The sequence below is a fragment of the Pelophylax lessonae genome, assembly GCF_965119305.1.
Source record: "Pelophylax lessonae genome assembly, chromosome: 6".
Classification (NCBI taxonomy): domain Eukaryota; kingdom Metazoa; phylum Chordata; class Amphibia; order Anura; family Ranidae; genus Pelophylax; species Pelophylax lessonae.
Window position 1 is genome coordinate 103,826,716 of NC_138773.1, and position 17,057 is coordinate 103,843,772.

General features: G+C 42.3%; 1 protein-coding gene across 1 annotated transcript in view; it reads left to right on the forward strand.

The window, feature by feature from the left end:
* The window catches only part of TMEM130 (transmembrane protein 130), a gene marked incomplete at its 5' end in the record, with an annotated part of 101,158 nt that extends 84,340 nt beyond the window's left edge, over nucleotides 1–16,818 (forward strand). The window contains one exon of the mRNA XM_082261088.1: nucleotides 16,405–16,818. Within this exon, the coding sequence (XP_082117214.1) occupies nucleotides 16,405–16,587 (183 nt within the window). The 3' untranslated portion in view covers nucleotides 16,588–16,818. The remainder of the gene's footprint in view (nucleotides 1–16,404) is intronic.
* Between the last annotated feature and the right edge of the window lie 239 nt (nucleotides 16,819–17,057).

The following is a 17,057-nucleotide window of genomic DNA, read 5'->3' on the forward strand; positions in this document are numbered from 1 at the left end:
TGGGCAAATTTCCTCTATGACTGTTCCTGCCTGACTGAAGTTGATCCAATGATCCACTTCTGTCAAACAGGACTGTTGGACAATTTTCATTTGATCAGCGGCTGCAGCCAATTGGCCGCATTGCTGATCAGTGCATTCGATTCTATCTTTCATTTTCAAAGCATAACTGAACAAGCTGAGGGTAGAAGCTTATTGGTTGCCATGCACAGCCGCTCCAGTTAGGCTGGGTTCACAGATATGCAGCCATGGGTTCGTGCCTGGGGTCCGGAGCATGTCTTTTCCTTGGTTCAGGTGTGATTTAGGTCCAAATTTTTGCCTGAATTTAGAACCTGAACCATACCCAAAGACACACAGGATCCTTTTGCAATCTAGACCGAGGCTGCCCCGGACCTGTATGAACCGGCTCCATGTGAATTGGATGTGGGGAAATCTGAATCCAATTTGCACATATGTGAACCCAGCCTTAGTGTGTGCTCCAGTGTTAGTGAATTCCCCTTATATGTTCCCTTTAAGGGATAAATTCTGTGTTGGCACATCTGAGAAATCATTAACCTTGGTCTGCGTAGCACGGTGTTTTCGCTTTTTTTTTAATGCTAATTTAATTTGAAGACGAGATCAGAGTATATGAATGTAAAATCACAGGAGAACATTCATATTGATTTTTCCAGAGAAAAAAAAAAACATCATTATTTTGTCCTAATATGTCTCAATAGAATGTTGGTTGCAAAAGAGCAGGTGTAAGTTATTAAATTGGAATATCATTTCCACGCTGTGTTCAGAATCTATTACCTTGGCTCTTTGAAATTTGCAGAGATGAGTCAATGTTGCTTTTTGAATTGTCCTCCCAACATATTTTTGTGCATTGGTATGACTCAACCAATGAATAGCGGAAATAATATTAAAATGGCTACAAAAAGCAGGTCTTACAGACCATTTGAAAATAATTAATAGTGTGATATATAATTTTAATCCAAGCAATTTTCCCCATCTTTTGTTAGATGGACCAGAAGTGCCTTAATGACTTTTTCAGGATGTGTTGCATTACATTAAGAACAGCCTGCCTTAGCCGACAATTTCAAATGGTGTTTCATGAAGCAGCGTCCTGATATTTTTTTTTGCTGCAGCTAAACGCAAAGGTACAATACACAGCGCCCCATGTTTTGCGGCTCTGAGGCTGGCTTTGCAGGGAGATGAATAAGGACGACTCTTCACAGTAGCAGAAAGCAATTTACACTCGTGTGATGTACAGAAAAGACAGTTTGTGATATGAGCCATCACAGAATCTGAACCTTATTAGAAGAACAGACTTGTATGTACGCAGAGAAAGCTGCAGGTATGAAAACAAATTGGAATGACGTAGGTTGGTGATGGATCAAAACACTACAAAGGAAATGACAGATGAAAGGCAAGTAGAGGGAATGTGGTCTCATCTGCACACTTGCTATTAGAATGGGGTCTTTTGTTTGTGTAAAAAATGCACATCTTACAAAAAAATAAAAAAGGAGGGATAAAATCAAAGGTCTTTAATGGTGAAAAAAAAACGATTGTAATCTGTAAAAAGAAAGCATGTGGTGAGCAGGCCACCCTGGGTTTGAGCAGTTCCAAGAATTTTTGCAGACCTTTATGAGAATATGGTGTGAATTTTAATGGGCGCAATGCGTGTTTTTGCTTGTTATGCTAATTTATAACATGCAGTGCACCTAAATCTGTTATGAGAGAAATGTGGGAGCTGCATTTTCTGATTTCATTTTTAAAGCTTTGGTTGCTTCGCTGTTTTTTGCCCCACTATACACCGATCAGCCATAATATTATGACCACCAACCTAATATTGAGTATGGCCCCCTTTTGCTAAAACAGCCCTGACCCATTGAGACATGGACACCAAAGTAGCATCCAAATGAATGGCAGGACCCACGATTTCCCAACAAAATATTGCCCAAAGCATCACACTGCCTCTGCCGACTTGCATTCTTATGCCGCATCCTGGTGCCATCTCTTCCCCAGGTAAGTGATGCATACGCACCCATCCATCCACATGATGTAAAAGAAAACGTGATTCATCAGACCAAGCCACCTTCTTCCATTGCTCCGTAGTCCAGTTCTGATGTTTATGTGATCATTCTAGAAGCTTTTGGCTTTGGACATGGGTCACCGTAGGTTTCACAGCCCCATACACAACAAACTGTGATGCCCATTTTACTCTGCTTTCACCACATCAACTTCATGGACAACATGTTCACTTGCTGCCTAATATATCACACCAATTTTCAGATGCTATGGTAATGAGATATTCCCTTTACCTGTCAGTGGTCATAATGTTATGGCTGATCAGTGTACTGTATGTACTACTTTGTGATCTGGAACAGGTGTTCAGAACAAAAGGGTCAGAAAAAGTCACCGTATGTATCTTGTCCTGGGTTTGGTCAGAGGGATTGCCAGGTATTATAAATTGGAGAGCTCAGCAGTGGCACTTTTCTCTTATGCGCTGCTGTCAAATCACCTCTACAAGTGTTGTCTGGATCCAAAGGTGGTTACATTAGTTCAGCATAAGGCAAAAATCTAAGGTCCAGGATGACATAGGGCATAGGGGAAGACTTCTAATGAACTAATGGTGTTCATACATGTGAAGTGTACATCTGCTAGTTCCCTGGACCCCATTATACATGCCCTTTGTTGACCAAGGACTCTGGGTTGATTGTAGTGCTCACTCCCATAGGAGCCTAGATTTTAGGATCCCTGGGGTCTTTTCCCGTAGTTGCACCCACAACCAGGCACACAGTCACTGTCACTCCTTTGGCTCAATGAACAGTCTAGGGGTATGCTTTTCTAATGCTTTATTGCAGAACTTGAACTTGGTAGGCATAGGGTGACTGTGGGATACTCTAAAAATTCTAGTAGCAACTTGAGGACACTAATCTACCCCCTAATATTGTAAACCGAGTCTTTGCACAAGCAGTTAAAGGACTGAGCTACACCAGGACACCAGGCACAGTGCCCCCTTTTTGAGCAATGCTGACTCTAGCACTACAAGGGATAGCAGGAGCACACAGTCTCAGGGATCTCTCTCTTCAGCCTATACTCACTAATGTCCTTGGATAGCTCTTTCCAATATCTTCCAGACACCTTTTCCCAGTGATACCAGACCAGATCCTCAGACAAAAGTCCTTCAGCCAGCTCCAGCACTTTCCAGCAGGATGGGCTTCACAATTAGCCTAGCTGGGACCTCGATGAACAGCAGACACTTCGCAGCCTGCCGAGGAGGGCAACAGCCCTGCACACCAGAATCTTTTCTTCTGGGAAAAAAGTAGAACCCCTCTGCTCAAGGTCTCAGAGTATTAATGCTCTTTTCCAGCCACCTCCTGGGCACCTCTCTCCCCAGGGTTTGGCCAGGGCTGCATAAATAATCAGCTGCTAATTGGACTCTCCCAGCCCAGTATGTTCCAGAACCTTTCCAGTCAGACAGGGAGACCAGAACAGACCAAAATAATCGCATGCAGCTTTTAGTGAGGCAGTAACTAAATTGACCTATTCTAGCACCTATAGTATCTAGGAGGGTGCTGCCTGTAGGTAAATGCTGACAGGCTCTGTAAGAGAAATTTTTGGGTTCTAGGTTAATGCTGACAAGACTTCCCACAACATTCAAAGCCCAGTATTAGACAAACTGTTTTGAATAAAGATCCACCTTTACAGTCTATAGGCACTGGCCTACTGTGTCTAACTGTAAATCCGGCCTTGGTGAGAAGGGCAGAGTCTTGTGTACCTTCAATTTGATATTTTAATGAACTGTTGACCAACATTTCAAATTGTATATAATATGTAATAGAAAATGATTATAGCAGAAGAGTAACTCTCTTAGAGCAGACCTTGGCCCTTATCTGTTATGGTGGTGCAATATATGATGTTCTTTTTCAGTTGCCACTTCATGCATTACCATACCTCCTTGGACTCACTCTGTCCAGGCAGCATGGTTATCTGCTGATTTTGCACCATCCACAGGCAGCTTACCTTTTCACTAAGACACAGAAGTTGAATCCAATGCAATTTTACTTCAGCCAATTGCAGTACAGTAGGATATTTTTCCAGTCTTTTGAAGTGTAAGAAGACAAAACCTTTGAAGAAACAGAAAGGCTCTAGCTAGGACTAAACTAACTAGCACTAAACATGAGGGGGCAATAACTTTCCTAAGCCCTGTCTCTTCAAAGTATTAACATTGACTGAGGAAACATGGAAGAAACAGGGAGGGTCTAGCTAGGACTGAATTAACCTGCACTAAACAAGAAGGGAGGGCAGAGGGAGAAACCAATAAAGAAAACAAGTTGTAGGAGCCCAAAAAGGCCACTAGATGTCAGCATACACTACCGTTCAAAAGTTTGGGGTCACTCAGACAATTTCATGTTTTCCAAGAAAACTCACACTTTTATTCATCAAATGAGTAGCAAAATGAATAGAAAATATAGTCAAGACATTGACGAGGTTAGAAATAATGATTTTTATTTGAAATAATAATTTTGTCCTTCAAACTTTGCTTTCATCAAATAATTCTCCTTTTGCAGCAATTATAGCCTTGCAGACTTTTGGCATTCTAGCTGTCAATTTGTTGAGGTAATCTGAAGAAATTTCACCCCACGCTTCCTGAAGCACCTCCCACAAGTTGGATTGGCTTGATGGGCACTTCTTACCTACCATTCGGTCAAGCTGCTCCCACAACAACTCAATAGGGTTGAGATCTGGTGTCTCCGCTGGCCACTCCATTACAGACAGCAGTGGCGGCTGGTGCTCCAAATTTTGGGGGGGGGGGGGCGCAAAAAGAAAAATTTGCGGCAAAAAACGCGGTAAAAAATTGCGTGACTTTGATGGATGGATGAAGCCAGGCCAGGCCAGAACAGGTAGGTAGTACAGGCACTCAGGCAGGTCATGGACGGTGCAAGATTTATCAAGTTACCCAGGCCGGGCCCAGACCAGAGTGCAGATATCCTTATCATGGATGGATGGATGGATGGACCCAGGCCAGGGGAAAACAGGTAGGTACAGGCATGTGAGGTCATGGTGCAAGAAGAATAACATCAAGTTACCCAGGCCGGGCCCAGACCACAGTGTGCAGATATGATTATATATATATATCAATCCATGGATGGATGTATCATCCATCCATCCATGATGATATATATATAAGGATATCTGTGCACACTCTGGTCTGGGCCTGGCCTGGGTAACTTGATACATCTTGCACCGTGACCTGCCTGTACCTACCTGTTCTGGCCTGGCCTGGGTCCATCCAACCATCCATGATGGATGGATGGACCCAGGCCAGGTCAGAACAGGTAGGTAGTACAGGCACTCAGGCAGGTCATGGACGGTGCAAGATTTATCAAGTTACCCAGGCCGGGCCCAGACCACAGTGTGCAGATATGATTATATATATATCAATCCATGGATGGATGTCTCATCCATCCATCCATGATGATATATATATAAGGATATCTGTGCACACTCTGGTCTGGGCCTGGCCTGGGTAACTTGATAAATCTTGCACCGTGACCTGCCTGTACCTACGTGTTCTGGCCTGGGCTGAGTCCATCCAACCATCCATGATGGATGGATGGATGGATGGATGGATGGATGGACCCAGCCCATGGCAGAACAGGTAGGTACAGGCATGGATGGCATTGGTGATGGCAAATTCACATTTAGTGATTTAGTGAGAAACCATGACTTAGATTTAGTGATAGGTCATGAGGAGAAGACTGCAGGAGAGGAGGACTGACACAGGAGAGGACTGCGACTGAGGAGTCACTTACCGGTGGTGACCGACTGGACTCACTGTTCGTGTTCCACTCACTGCACTGGTGTGGTGTCTCTTCCAGATGACCTCCGCTCCGAGACGCTGCGCGGCCTGGTGACTGCCTGGTCTGGATGGATCAGATTCCGGTCCGGTCTCCTCTCCGCTCCGCAGTGCCGGTGCCGCCGTCACTCCCGCCGTGACCGTCTGTCCACCGTCCAGTGTCCACTCCAGTCGGTGCGTGACTGACACACGCGATGTCAGCGGGGTCAGCATGGGGCCATGGGATGTCCTGGATGATGATTGGTCCAGGCTGTAGACTGGACCAATCACAGCCAGGATATCAGGAAAGTGGGGGTGTCCTAGCGCAATGACTTGCGCCCAGGTTACGCCCCCAGAAGGCAGCCAATCGGCGCCTCTTCTGGGTTGTAAACCCCACCCCCCCATAGCCACCAGCCCACCACATAGGCCTGCGAACACGATTTTTTTTTTTTTCAAAACTTTATTTGTTCTTTTTGTAATTTTTTTTCTTTTTTTTAGGGGGTAGGGGGGGCGGCGCCCTGGCGCCCCCTATGCACGGGCCGCCACTGACAGACAGTATACCAGCTGACTGCTTCTCCCCTAAATCTTGCATAGATTGGAGGTGTGCTTTGGGTCATTGTCCTGTTGTAGGAGGAAATTGGTTCCATTCAGGCGCTGTCCACAGGGTATGTCATGGCGATGCAAAATAGAGTGATAGCCTTCCTTATTCAAAATTTTTTTTACCTTGTACAAATCTCCCACTTTACCAGCACCAAAGCAGCCCCAGACCATCACATTAACTCCACCATGCTTGACAGATGGCATCAGGCACTCCTCCAGCATCTGCTCACTTGTTCTGCGTCTCACACATGTTCTTCTGTGTGATCCAAACACCTCAAACTTAAGATTTGTCTGTCCATAACACTTTTTTTTCAGTCTTCCTCTGTCCAGTGTCTGTGCTCTTTTGCCCATCTTAATCTTTTCCTTTTATGGACCAGTCTCAGATATGGCTTTTTTTTTTTGCCACTCTGCCTAGAAGGCCAGCATCCCGGAGTCGCCTCTTCACTATGGACGCTGAGACTTGCATTTTGCGGGTACCATTTAATGAAGCTGCCAGACCTGTGATGCATCAATTTCTCAAACTAGAGACTCTAATGTACTTGTCCTCTTGCTTAGTTGTGCACCGGGGCCTCGAAACTTCTCTTTCTATTCTGGTTAGAGCCCGTTTGTGCTGTTCTCTGAAGGGAGTAGTACACATCATTGTAGGAAATCTTCAATGTCTTGGCACTTTCTCGCATTGAATTGCCTTCATTTCTCAGAACAAGAATAGACTGTTGAGTTTCAGAAGAAAGTTCTCAGCTTCAGAAGAAAGTTTTCTTTTTCTGGCCATTTTGATCCAACCCACAAATGCTGATGCTCCAGATACTCAACTAGCTCAAAGGAAGACCATCTATTCAGCACAACAGTTTTCAGCTGTGCTAACATAATTGCACAATGGTTTTGTAATCATCAATTAGCACTTTTACACAATTGTTAACACAATGTACCATTAGAACACAGGAGTGATGGTTGCTGGAAATGGGCCTCTGTACACCTATGTAGATATTCCATTAAAAATCAGCCTTTTCCAGCTAGAATAGTTATTTACCACATTAACAATGTCTAGACTGTATTTCTGAATAATTTAATGTTATCTTCATTGAAAAAAACAGTGCTTTTCTTTAAAAAATTAGGACATTTCTAAGTGACCCCAAACTTTTGAACGGTAGTGTACATCAAATAAAACCTGATGCAGTTCAATACAACACATAATAATACATATACAAATGGTACAGAATACTGTATATAGTGAGCACTTTGCAGTGAAAGTGTGGTCTGTAAGATGTGATGCGTTCATGCATGCTCAACCAAGAACACTGCACAAAAGAGTAAAGTCATCTGAACATTTTTAGTATAAACGTATGATGCAGAGTACTGTTCCCACAGCTACAATTTGTGTAGATTTAAAATCTCAGTATAACTCGACCATATGTTGTACACTAACATTCTTAAAGTTGATCCTAGCGTTGTGTGGAAAAATACATTACACAAGTGAGTCTTTCATTTTCTGACATTGCGCGTCTGCTGGCAGTATGGAGACGGTTCTGTGAAGGCGTTGAATAGAGAGCAGCAATGTGTCAGATTTTGCTAAAATAAAAACTCCCAGCTGTGTGTTTGAACCTTTTGTTCTATAATGAGTACAGGCAATTCCAAACTTCTGAACTGATGAGCAGTATTGGTAGAGAGAGGATTACGTATTGCTAGCTTTCATCCTGTATTGTTGGAGGTGACAAATTATGTGGGTTGCAGTAAAGATGTTTTTCCCTGAGAACTTCTGATGGCTATTGAAATTGAACTTTTCTCCATTTGCATGTTTTTGGTCAAAAGTAGACCATGTCAGACTACCCGGTTCAGCCTATCTTACAATAGCTTCTGCTTTGTGCTAAGGTAAAACGTTGTGTTCATTTTGGCATCAAATTTTGATTTTATTTTAGTTATAATATATATATTTTGGTTATAGTCTTTTGACTGAGGCTGGATTCACACTAGAGCGTTTTTTCATGCTTTTTGCTATTGTAGAAATGCATTTCATGTTTTAACAAGACTTCCTATGGGACTCGTTTACATCAATGCATTTTTGTGCCTCTGCATTTTTGGATAGGGTCAGGAACTTTTTTCCTGCAAAATGCAGCGTTTTGCATGTGATAGGCTTCAATGGACCTGCATTCAATGGACCTGCATCCAAAATGCAAGTATTGCGGTTTTACCGCAATTTTGCCATGATTTGCGTTTTTAAATCTGCCCAACGATAAATTTTACAGAAAACCCCATAAAAAACTCAAAACGCAAATCGGGGCAAAATCACGTTAAAAAAACGTGGAACGCACAGCAAAAAGCTCTACAGAAATGCTCAAAAGCAACACGCTTAGGTGTGAATAGAGACTAAAATGCCATTTTAGTTTTAGTCCCATTTTAGTCATCTGCAATTGTTTTAGTTTTAGTCATATTTTAGTGGACTAAAATCTCCAGTACATTTTATTCGAATAAAATTATTTTAGTCAACTAAAATCAAATGTGTTTAGTTCAATTGTAATGCATTATTTAAATTGTAACTGATTATTTAAGCATTTCTATAGAACTTCTAAACTCATTATATACTTCTAGAGTAAACAAATCTAATATCATGTTATTATTTATGGTATTAAGATTTGAACAAACTCACAGATACAGATTTAGCCGCTCTGGAGGGTCTGAAGAGGCCTGTAATGCTGCACAAGGCTCTGGACGGTGGTCTGTCTGAGGAGGCCTGTAATGCAGCATAGTGCTCTGGACGGTGGTCTGAGGAGGCCTGTAATGCTGCACAGTGCTCTGGACGGTGGTCCGCGGAGGCCTGTAATGTAGCACAGTGCTCTGGACAGTGGTCCGAGGAGGCCTGCAATGCTGCACAGTGCTCTGGACGGTAGTCTGAGGAGGCTTTTAATGCTGCACAGTGCTCTGGATGGTGGTATGAGAGGCCTGAAATGCTGCACAGTGCTGTGGATTGTGGTATAAAGGGCCTGTAATGCTGCACAGTGCTCTTGAATGGTGGTCTGTGGGGAGGCCTGTAATGCACAGTGCTCTGGGATGGTGGTCTGAATCTTAGAGGCCTGTATTGCTGCACAGTGCTGAATGGTGGTCTCAGATCTGAAGGATGGCCTGTAATGCACAGTGCTCTGGATGCCAGTGGTCAGAGAAGGCCTGTAATTCTGCACAGTGCTAGATGGTGGTCTTGGGTCTGAAGGATGGCCTGTAATGCACAGCCTGTAATTGTAATGTACACACTCACAGTGGGTGCTCTCTGCACTGGACGGTCGTTGTTGTGATTTGTGAGTTGGGAGTGGTACTCTCGTCGGGATTTGGGAGGCCTGTAATGCCCAGTGTTGCTCTGGATGGTCGTCAGAGAACTCAGAGGCCTATAATGCTGGCTGCACACAGTCACTTGATTGCTGGGAGCTAAGCAGGCAGAGCTCTGTGGAAACCGGTAGTTAGTTCACAAGGGTAAATGTCCCTGCCTTACATTTACGTTTAGTTTTTCGTTCATTAACGGAAACGGAATCGATTTTCATCATAGATTTTGTCAGTGAACAAAAATGTGGTGTACTTTGCGTTTAGTTTTTGTCACTGTAAAAATGCCACTGATGAAAATTTTGAGGAAAACATTTTCGTTGACAAAATTAACACTTGTAAAATATCACCAGCAGTGACTGTTAATGCCCCCGTCCATGTTTCCATATAAATAAACATGCATGTCCATCACCTACAATTTGGACATTTTCACTTAGGGGTGTACTAACTTTTGTAGCCAGCGGTTTAGACATTAATGGCTGTGTGTTGAGTTATTTTGAGGGGACAGCAAATTTACACTGTTATACAAGCTGTACACTCACTACTTCAGTGTTGTCACATGAAAAGATATAATAAAATATTTACAAAAATGTTAGGGGTGTACTCACTTTTGTGGGATATATGTGTATATACATATCTATATCTATCTATCTATCTATCTATCTATCTATCTATCTATCTATCTATCTATCTATCTATCTATCTATCTATCTATCTATATATATATATATATATATATATATATATATATATATATATATATACAGTGGGTACGAAAAGTATTCAGACCCCCTTAAATTTTTCACTCTTTGTTATATTGCAGCCATTTGCTAAAATCATTTAGGTTCATTCTTCTTCCTCATGAATGTACACATAGCACCCCATACAAAAACACAGAATTGTTGACATTGTTGCAGATTTATTAAAAAAGAAAAACTGAAATATCACATGGTCCTAAGTATTCAGACCCTTTGCTCAGTATTTAGTAGAAGCCCCCTTATGATCTAATACAGCCAGAAGTCTTTTTGGGAAAGATGCAACAAGTCTTTCACACCTGGATTTGGGGATCCTCTGCCATTCCTCCTTGCAGATCCTCTCCAGTTCTGTCAGGTTGGATGGTAAACGTTGGTGGACAGACATTTTTAGGTCTCTCCAGAGATGCTCAATTGGGTTTAAGTCAGGGCTCTGGCTGGGCCATTCAAGAACAGTCACGGAGTTGTTGTGAAGCCACTCCTTCGTTATTTTAGCTGTGTGCTTAGGGTCATTGTCTTGTTGGAAGGTAAACCTTTGGCCCAGTCTGAGGTCCAGAGCACTCTGGAGAAGGTTTTTGTCCAGGATATCCCTGTACTTGGCCGCATTCATCTTTCCCTCGATTGCAACCAGTCGTCCTGTCCCTGCAGCTGAAAAACACCCCCACAGCATGATGCTGCCACCACCATGCTTCACTGTTGGCACTGTATTGGACAGGTGATGAGCAGTGCCTGGTTTTCTCCACACATACCGCTTAGAATTAAGGCCAAAAAGTTCTATTTTGGTCTCATCAGACCAGAGAATCTTATTTCTCACCATCTTGGAGTCCTTCAGGTGTTTTTTTAGCAAACTCCATGCGGGCTTTCATGTGTCTTACACTGAGGAGAGGCTTCCGTCGGGCCACTCTGCCATAAAGCCCCGACTGGTGGAGGGCTGCAGTGATGGTTGACTTTCTACAACTTTCTCCCATCTCCTGACTGCATCTCTGGAGCTCAGCCACAGTGATCTTTGGGTTCTTCTTTACCTCTCTCACCAAGGCTCTTCTCCCCCGATAGCTCAGTTTGGCCAGACGGCCAGCTCTAGGAAGGGTTCTGGTCGTCCCAAACGTCTTCCATTTGAGGATAATGGAGGCCACTGTGCTCTTAGGAACCTTAAGTGCAGCAGAAATCTTTTTGTAACCTTGGCCAGATCTGTGCCTTGCCACAATTCTGTCTCTGAGCTCTTCAGGCAGTTCCTTTGACCTCATGATTCTCATTTGCTCTGACATGCATTGTGATCTGGAAGGTCTTATATAGACAGGTGTGTGGCTTTCCTAATCAAGTCCAATCAGTATAATCAAACACAGCTGGACTCAAATGAAGGTGTAGAACCATCTCAAGGATGATCAGAAGAAATGGAAAGCACCTGAGTTAAATATATGAGTGTCACAGCAAAGGGTCTGAATACTTAGGACCATGTGATATTTCAGTTTTTCTTTTTTAATAAATCTGCAACAATGTCAACAATTCTGTGTTTTTCTGTCAGTATGGGGTGCTATGTGTACATTCATGAGGAAGAAGAATGAACTTAAATGATTTTAGCAAATGGCTGCAATATAACAAAGAGTGAAAAATTTAAGGGGGTCTGAATACTTTCCGTACCCACTGTATATATATATATATATATATATATATATATATATATATATATATATATATATATATATATATATATTAGGCCCCCAGGTGGTTTTAATGTGCTAGTGTGCACCACATACTAGCACCTTATGGCAAATTTACCTTAGCTAGGGGCACATTGTCACCAATGACAGGTCTTCCATCTTCACCTGGTCTTACTTCCGGGTTCACGGGCTCCAGCTGTTTGAATGGCCGGGCCATAAGGATGTTACTGCAGCAGATGCACATGAGTGTCACATCCGCAGCACAATGCTCTGTATTGATGGCATACTCAGTATGCTGTCAATTCAGAGCACAGTGCACATGCTCCAGTGGCATCAATGGCTGCTTCCAGTGTGAATACCTTCTAAACAGCACAAGTTTAGAAGTTATTCACCGGACCTAAGGAGAAAAGGTTAAATAAAGATTAACCCCATATAGTTTGAGAAGATTGTGTAATGGTAACCCTAAATTTGCTAGAGAGGACCCTGGTTATTTTAATAGAGAGAAAAGTTTGATGGACTTTAAATCTGGTGAGTGGTTAGTGTAAAAGGTGAAGGACACCGAATGTGGAGAAGTTATGATGACAATATTTCATGGACACTATTTTTGGATGCGCTGTTGCACTTTATGTGTGTTTAACACTGGATGAATTGCAAAATCTTTGCATGGGACTCTTTATGTATTTGGATAATGAATAAGAACAATGATGCATTTTATTGCAAAGAATGAACTGGATGGCACAAGACATCTTTAAGAAGTTCTCATATTTTGGAAGTTTGTGTTTTATCACTAATAGGGAATTTTCACATGTTTATGAATTTACTTAGTGTGTATTTTGCCATAGTGCTGTCAGAATTGTACTTTTCAGATTTTAAACACTTATTGTTTTGAGTGACCGCAGCTGCAGATAGAAACAGTAAATAGATTTAGTTTTCATGTGGCATAGACTTTGTCCATAGAACATGTGCACTGCCCTATCTCTTACAATGCTGTGCTTGGTGCTTTAGTGACCACCAGTCATGGGCAGTGTGATACCAGGACACTAATACACATATGGGAGATCCCGGCAGGTGTCATAGTTTCATGTATAATATACCAGGACGTTCTATAGCTCTGTGCAAACACCAGCATTTAAATATTTGGTTAGGATTGGGGGGGGGGGGGGGGCGGTTGGGGTCTTCTTTGGGTTGAGCAAGAAGATGGTGGAGCAAGTACCCTAGGATATGTGATGTACAGCCCTATGGTAACTTTACTATGTATAAGGATATTACAGGGTCACTTTAGGCATATACTACATTGAAAGAGTGTCTCCCACTGTCTTAGTAATGACCCATATTTATCAAAATCAGGGTGACCCAGTGGGCATTTAACCCTTTTCTCTAATCCCAGTCTTCCCCTTTGAGTAATGTTTCTAAGCACAACAATTCTTCTACAGAAATCTATATTTCTGCATGAATATTTCAATGAATGTAAGACATTTTAAGGAACATTGTTAAAAAGAAACAAACAGAAAATAAAAACCGAATGGCTGTATAATGGTTTAAACAGGTTTTTACATTTACTTCTAGATACTCATACTGCTTCTGTAATTGTCTAAAATATACTATCATATACAGTTCTGATACTCCTCCGCAGAGCAAAAATTTGAGTTGGAATGTCAGCACTGTGACCCAGCCAATCTATATTTCAATATTTCATGCATTGTCATTGCTGTCATTCCAACATGTGTGATGCATCGGTGACTGGAGGGGGAGCTGTCAGTCGTGATATTGTTAGTGTAAAGAAAATGGGCAAATAGCAGGTAAACAACAATTTTATGATGTCTGCATGTGCAACTTATTATCAGCCAATCTGCTTTATATGAAAAATATAGACAAAAAGAGGAATGGATCATGTAACTTCTCATTGACTATAACTCTATTCCAACCAACACTCAAGCTCATGACAATCACCTGGGCAGCATTGACCGTGTTCAGGGGCTCTCAAGACTTTGGAGAACTTCTCTTTGCATGAAGGGGACACTATGACACTCTGGTAGTGCTTGGTCAGGGTGGAGTGAGAGAGGGAACCCTATACTTCTCCCCCAATCCCTTTTCTGTCTCCATGCACTCCTATACCACTCCCCCACGTCCTTTACACCTCATATTTTTATACCTATCTTAGTTTCTTATTCCCACAACCCCCTCTCCACTGGATTGCCACCTATTGCCACCGAATCATCGACCAGATGACCTCCCTATCTCCAACCCTTACCTAATATTTCATAAGCTGCTATCTCTCCCAACATACTAACAAGAAGTTCACATACAATTTCATCTTGTTCCTATGGAAACAACACTATCTACACTCTAAATACCTACCTTTTTCTGTTACTTACCTTTCCCTGTTCTCCATAATACTCCATAAGTTCTCCATAAGAAGAATGCCCTAACATTGACGATCAGGGTGAAGAATGCCCATTTTTTTTGTGGTGAATAGGAAGAATGCCCATCTTTTTTTTTTTTTTTCCTTTCTTTTTTTTCTTTTTGTTTCATAATCTTTTTATTGAGGCAATTATAACAGTATACACGAGAATCGCACATTTGCTGCTCATATAGAATTTTCCAAAAAAGGAAAGAGCAAACAAGAAACAATGTTCATACAGCTCACAAATCTATTGCGAATAAGAAGATAAAAGTACAGTGTGTGGTCTAACAGTAGACCTATATCAACAGGATGTGAACATATAAAGCAAGGGTCATCAAAATGCAACTGTACAAGCTCCTGGGAGTCTTTTTATACATTAAAGAGAAGACTATGAGGCTATTCCCATTTCTCTGACGTTGGAGTGATGAGGCTAAAGTAGTATGTCAGAGGGAATCCTTCGGGGGAAGACTTCCGGCATACTTCAAGGGTGTTGATCTAGGAAGGAGATAGAAGAAGCTAGAAAGAAAAAAAAAAGGGAGGGTGGGCAAGACAGGGTGGGTGGACCAGAGCAGGGGACCCTATCCCACCCTTCCCACTACGGAGTCATCCCCTTTAGGACAAGACAGCGCAGGGGCACTAACTTCGCTGTATCCTGTGAAATAGGAAACAGACATGAGTCATAATTCAGGAAAGTGGGTTACTCTACCATGAGAGATTCTTGGATTGTTCCGTTTTTGTAAAGCGAGAACAGCAGAGCTAAGGAAACATAAACTTAGGTAATCGTTCTTGTGAAATATGAAGCAGCTTCTCCATTTCCTCCGTCAGAATGGCCTTCTTACTTTGGTGATCATTGGGAAGAATGCCCTCTCACATTGGTGATCAGTGGGAAGAATGCCCCTTACATTGATGATCAGGGGGAGAATGCCCCTTACATTGGTGACCAGTGTGAAGAATGCCCTTCTTACATTGGTGATCAGGGGGAAGAATGCCCTTCTTACATTGGTGATCAGGGGGAAGAATGTCCCCTTTATTGGTAGTGAATGAGAAGAATGCCCTTCTTACATTGGCGATCAGTGGGAAAAATGACCCTTACATCGGAGGTCAGTTGGAGAAATGCCTTTCTTACATTATTGATCAGTGGGAAGAATGCTCTTCTTACATTTTTGATCACTGGGAAGAATGCCGCCTACATTAGTGGTCAGGGGAAGAAAGCCCTATTTACATTGGAAATCAGAATGACACCCTTATAGACAACTAAAAAGATCCTTGGTGAAATGTAGTTGGCATAGTCAAGTGGCAATTGCCTCGTAACTATGCAGGCATCATCAGAGCAGAGGTCAATCAATCAATCACAGCTCAAGGAACCACTAACAACCTCTAGAGGAACTCTAGGGGTCCACAGAATCTTGGTTAAGAATGGTTGCCTTAACCCCTTTCTGCCCAACCCCAGCATCCCTTTAATAGGGCAGGTGGGAAGGACTGCCAGATCACATGACCACTGTAATTGGCTGTCATGGTTGTCATATAATGGTGCGGGCAGCGAACGGGTGAGCCATTGTCTATGACAGCTCGATCACTGTTTTGGGAGCTCGCAGTGAGTCTGCTTTCAGTACATAAACTTCGGGTGCCCTTGAACTCTTATACACATATGCAGTGTGTTAAAGCCCACCCTCTTTGTCCTGCACATATGGTTTTTTGTCCTGCACATGTGTGTTATGTGGGCAGCAAGAAGTTATGATATGCCAATTTAAAAGTAAAACTTGTGAACAGAAGGTACAGTAAACATAAAGTTTACCTCTCCAGCTTGTCTAAATTACAGTGAAAAAGTCTATTTTCTGTTCTAATCACTCTTTCTTTCTACTCTAGGTGGCAGATTTTGATTTCTCTCCTGCCACGGACAAGTATGAAACTCTCCTAGAATATGAGGAAACTCCTCCAAGAACATGTTGCACCTTCTGCAGAAAAGACAGAAATGACAAAGAAACTGAAGCAGAGACTCAACCCCTGTTACATACATTGTCTTCATCAACTAGGAGTTACACAATTTAACCCTCATCTGATTCTGGTGCTTATCTAAAGATACCCATGCTCGGGTTCAATAAATCATTCAGTATGGATGATTCTGACCATTTTGAACAACTGTCAACTGACAATGTATGTTTGTGCAGATATCAGCAAAAGAGCGTGATAAGTGAAAGAATGTCACCTCATTCTAGTCCTTGAAGGGTTAGTTCACCGTTACCAAAAAACTGCCTATACAGGTAAGAGGTATCTGTTGATAAAAACAAACTTTACAGCTCTAAAGTTAATTAATAATGCCCTTGCTATAGATGTAGGCCATTTACGTACCTTATGAAGTCTGACTGGAATACTCCCAGGATTTTGCAAAGAGAGGCCTAGTCATGCTTACATTCACCATCACAGTAGTGAGCTCTTTCTCTGATTCAACCCCCCCCCCCCCCCCCCCACATACTCTTTCTCTCCCTTGATGCAGTAGCTCTGAGCTCCGCATTTGAGAG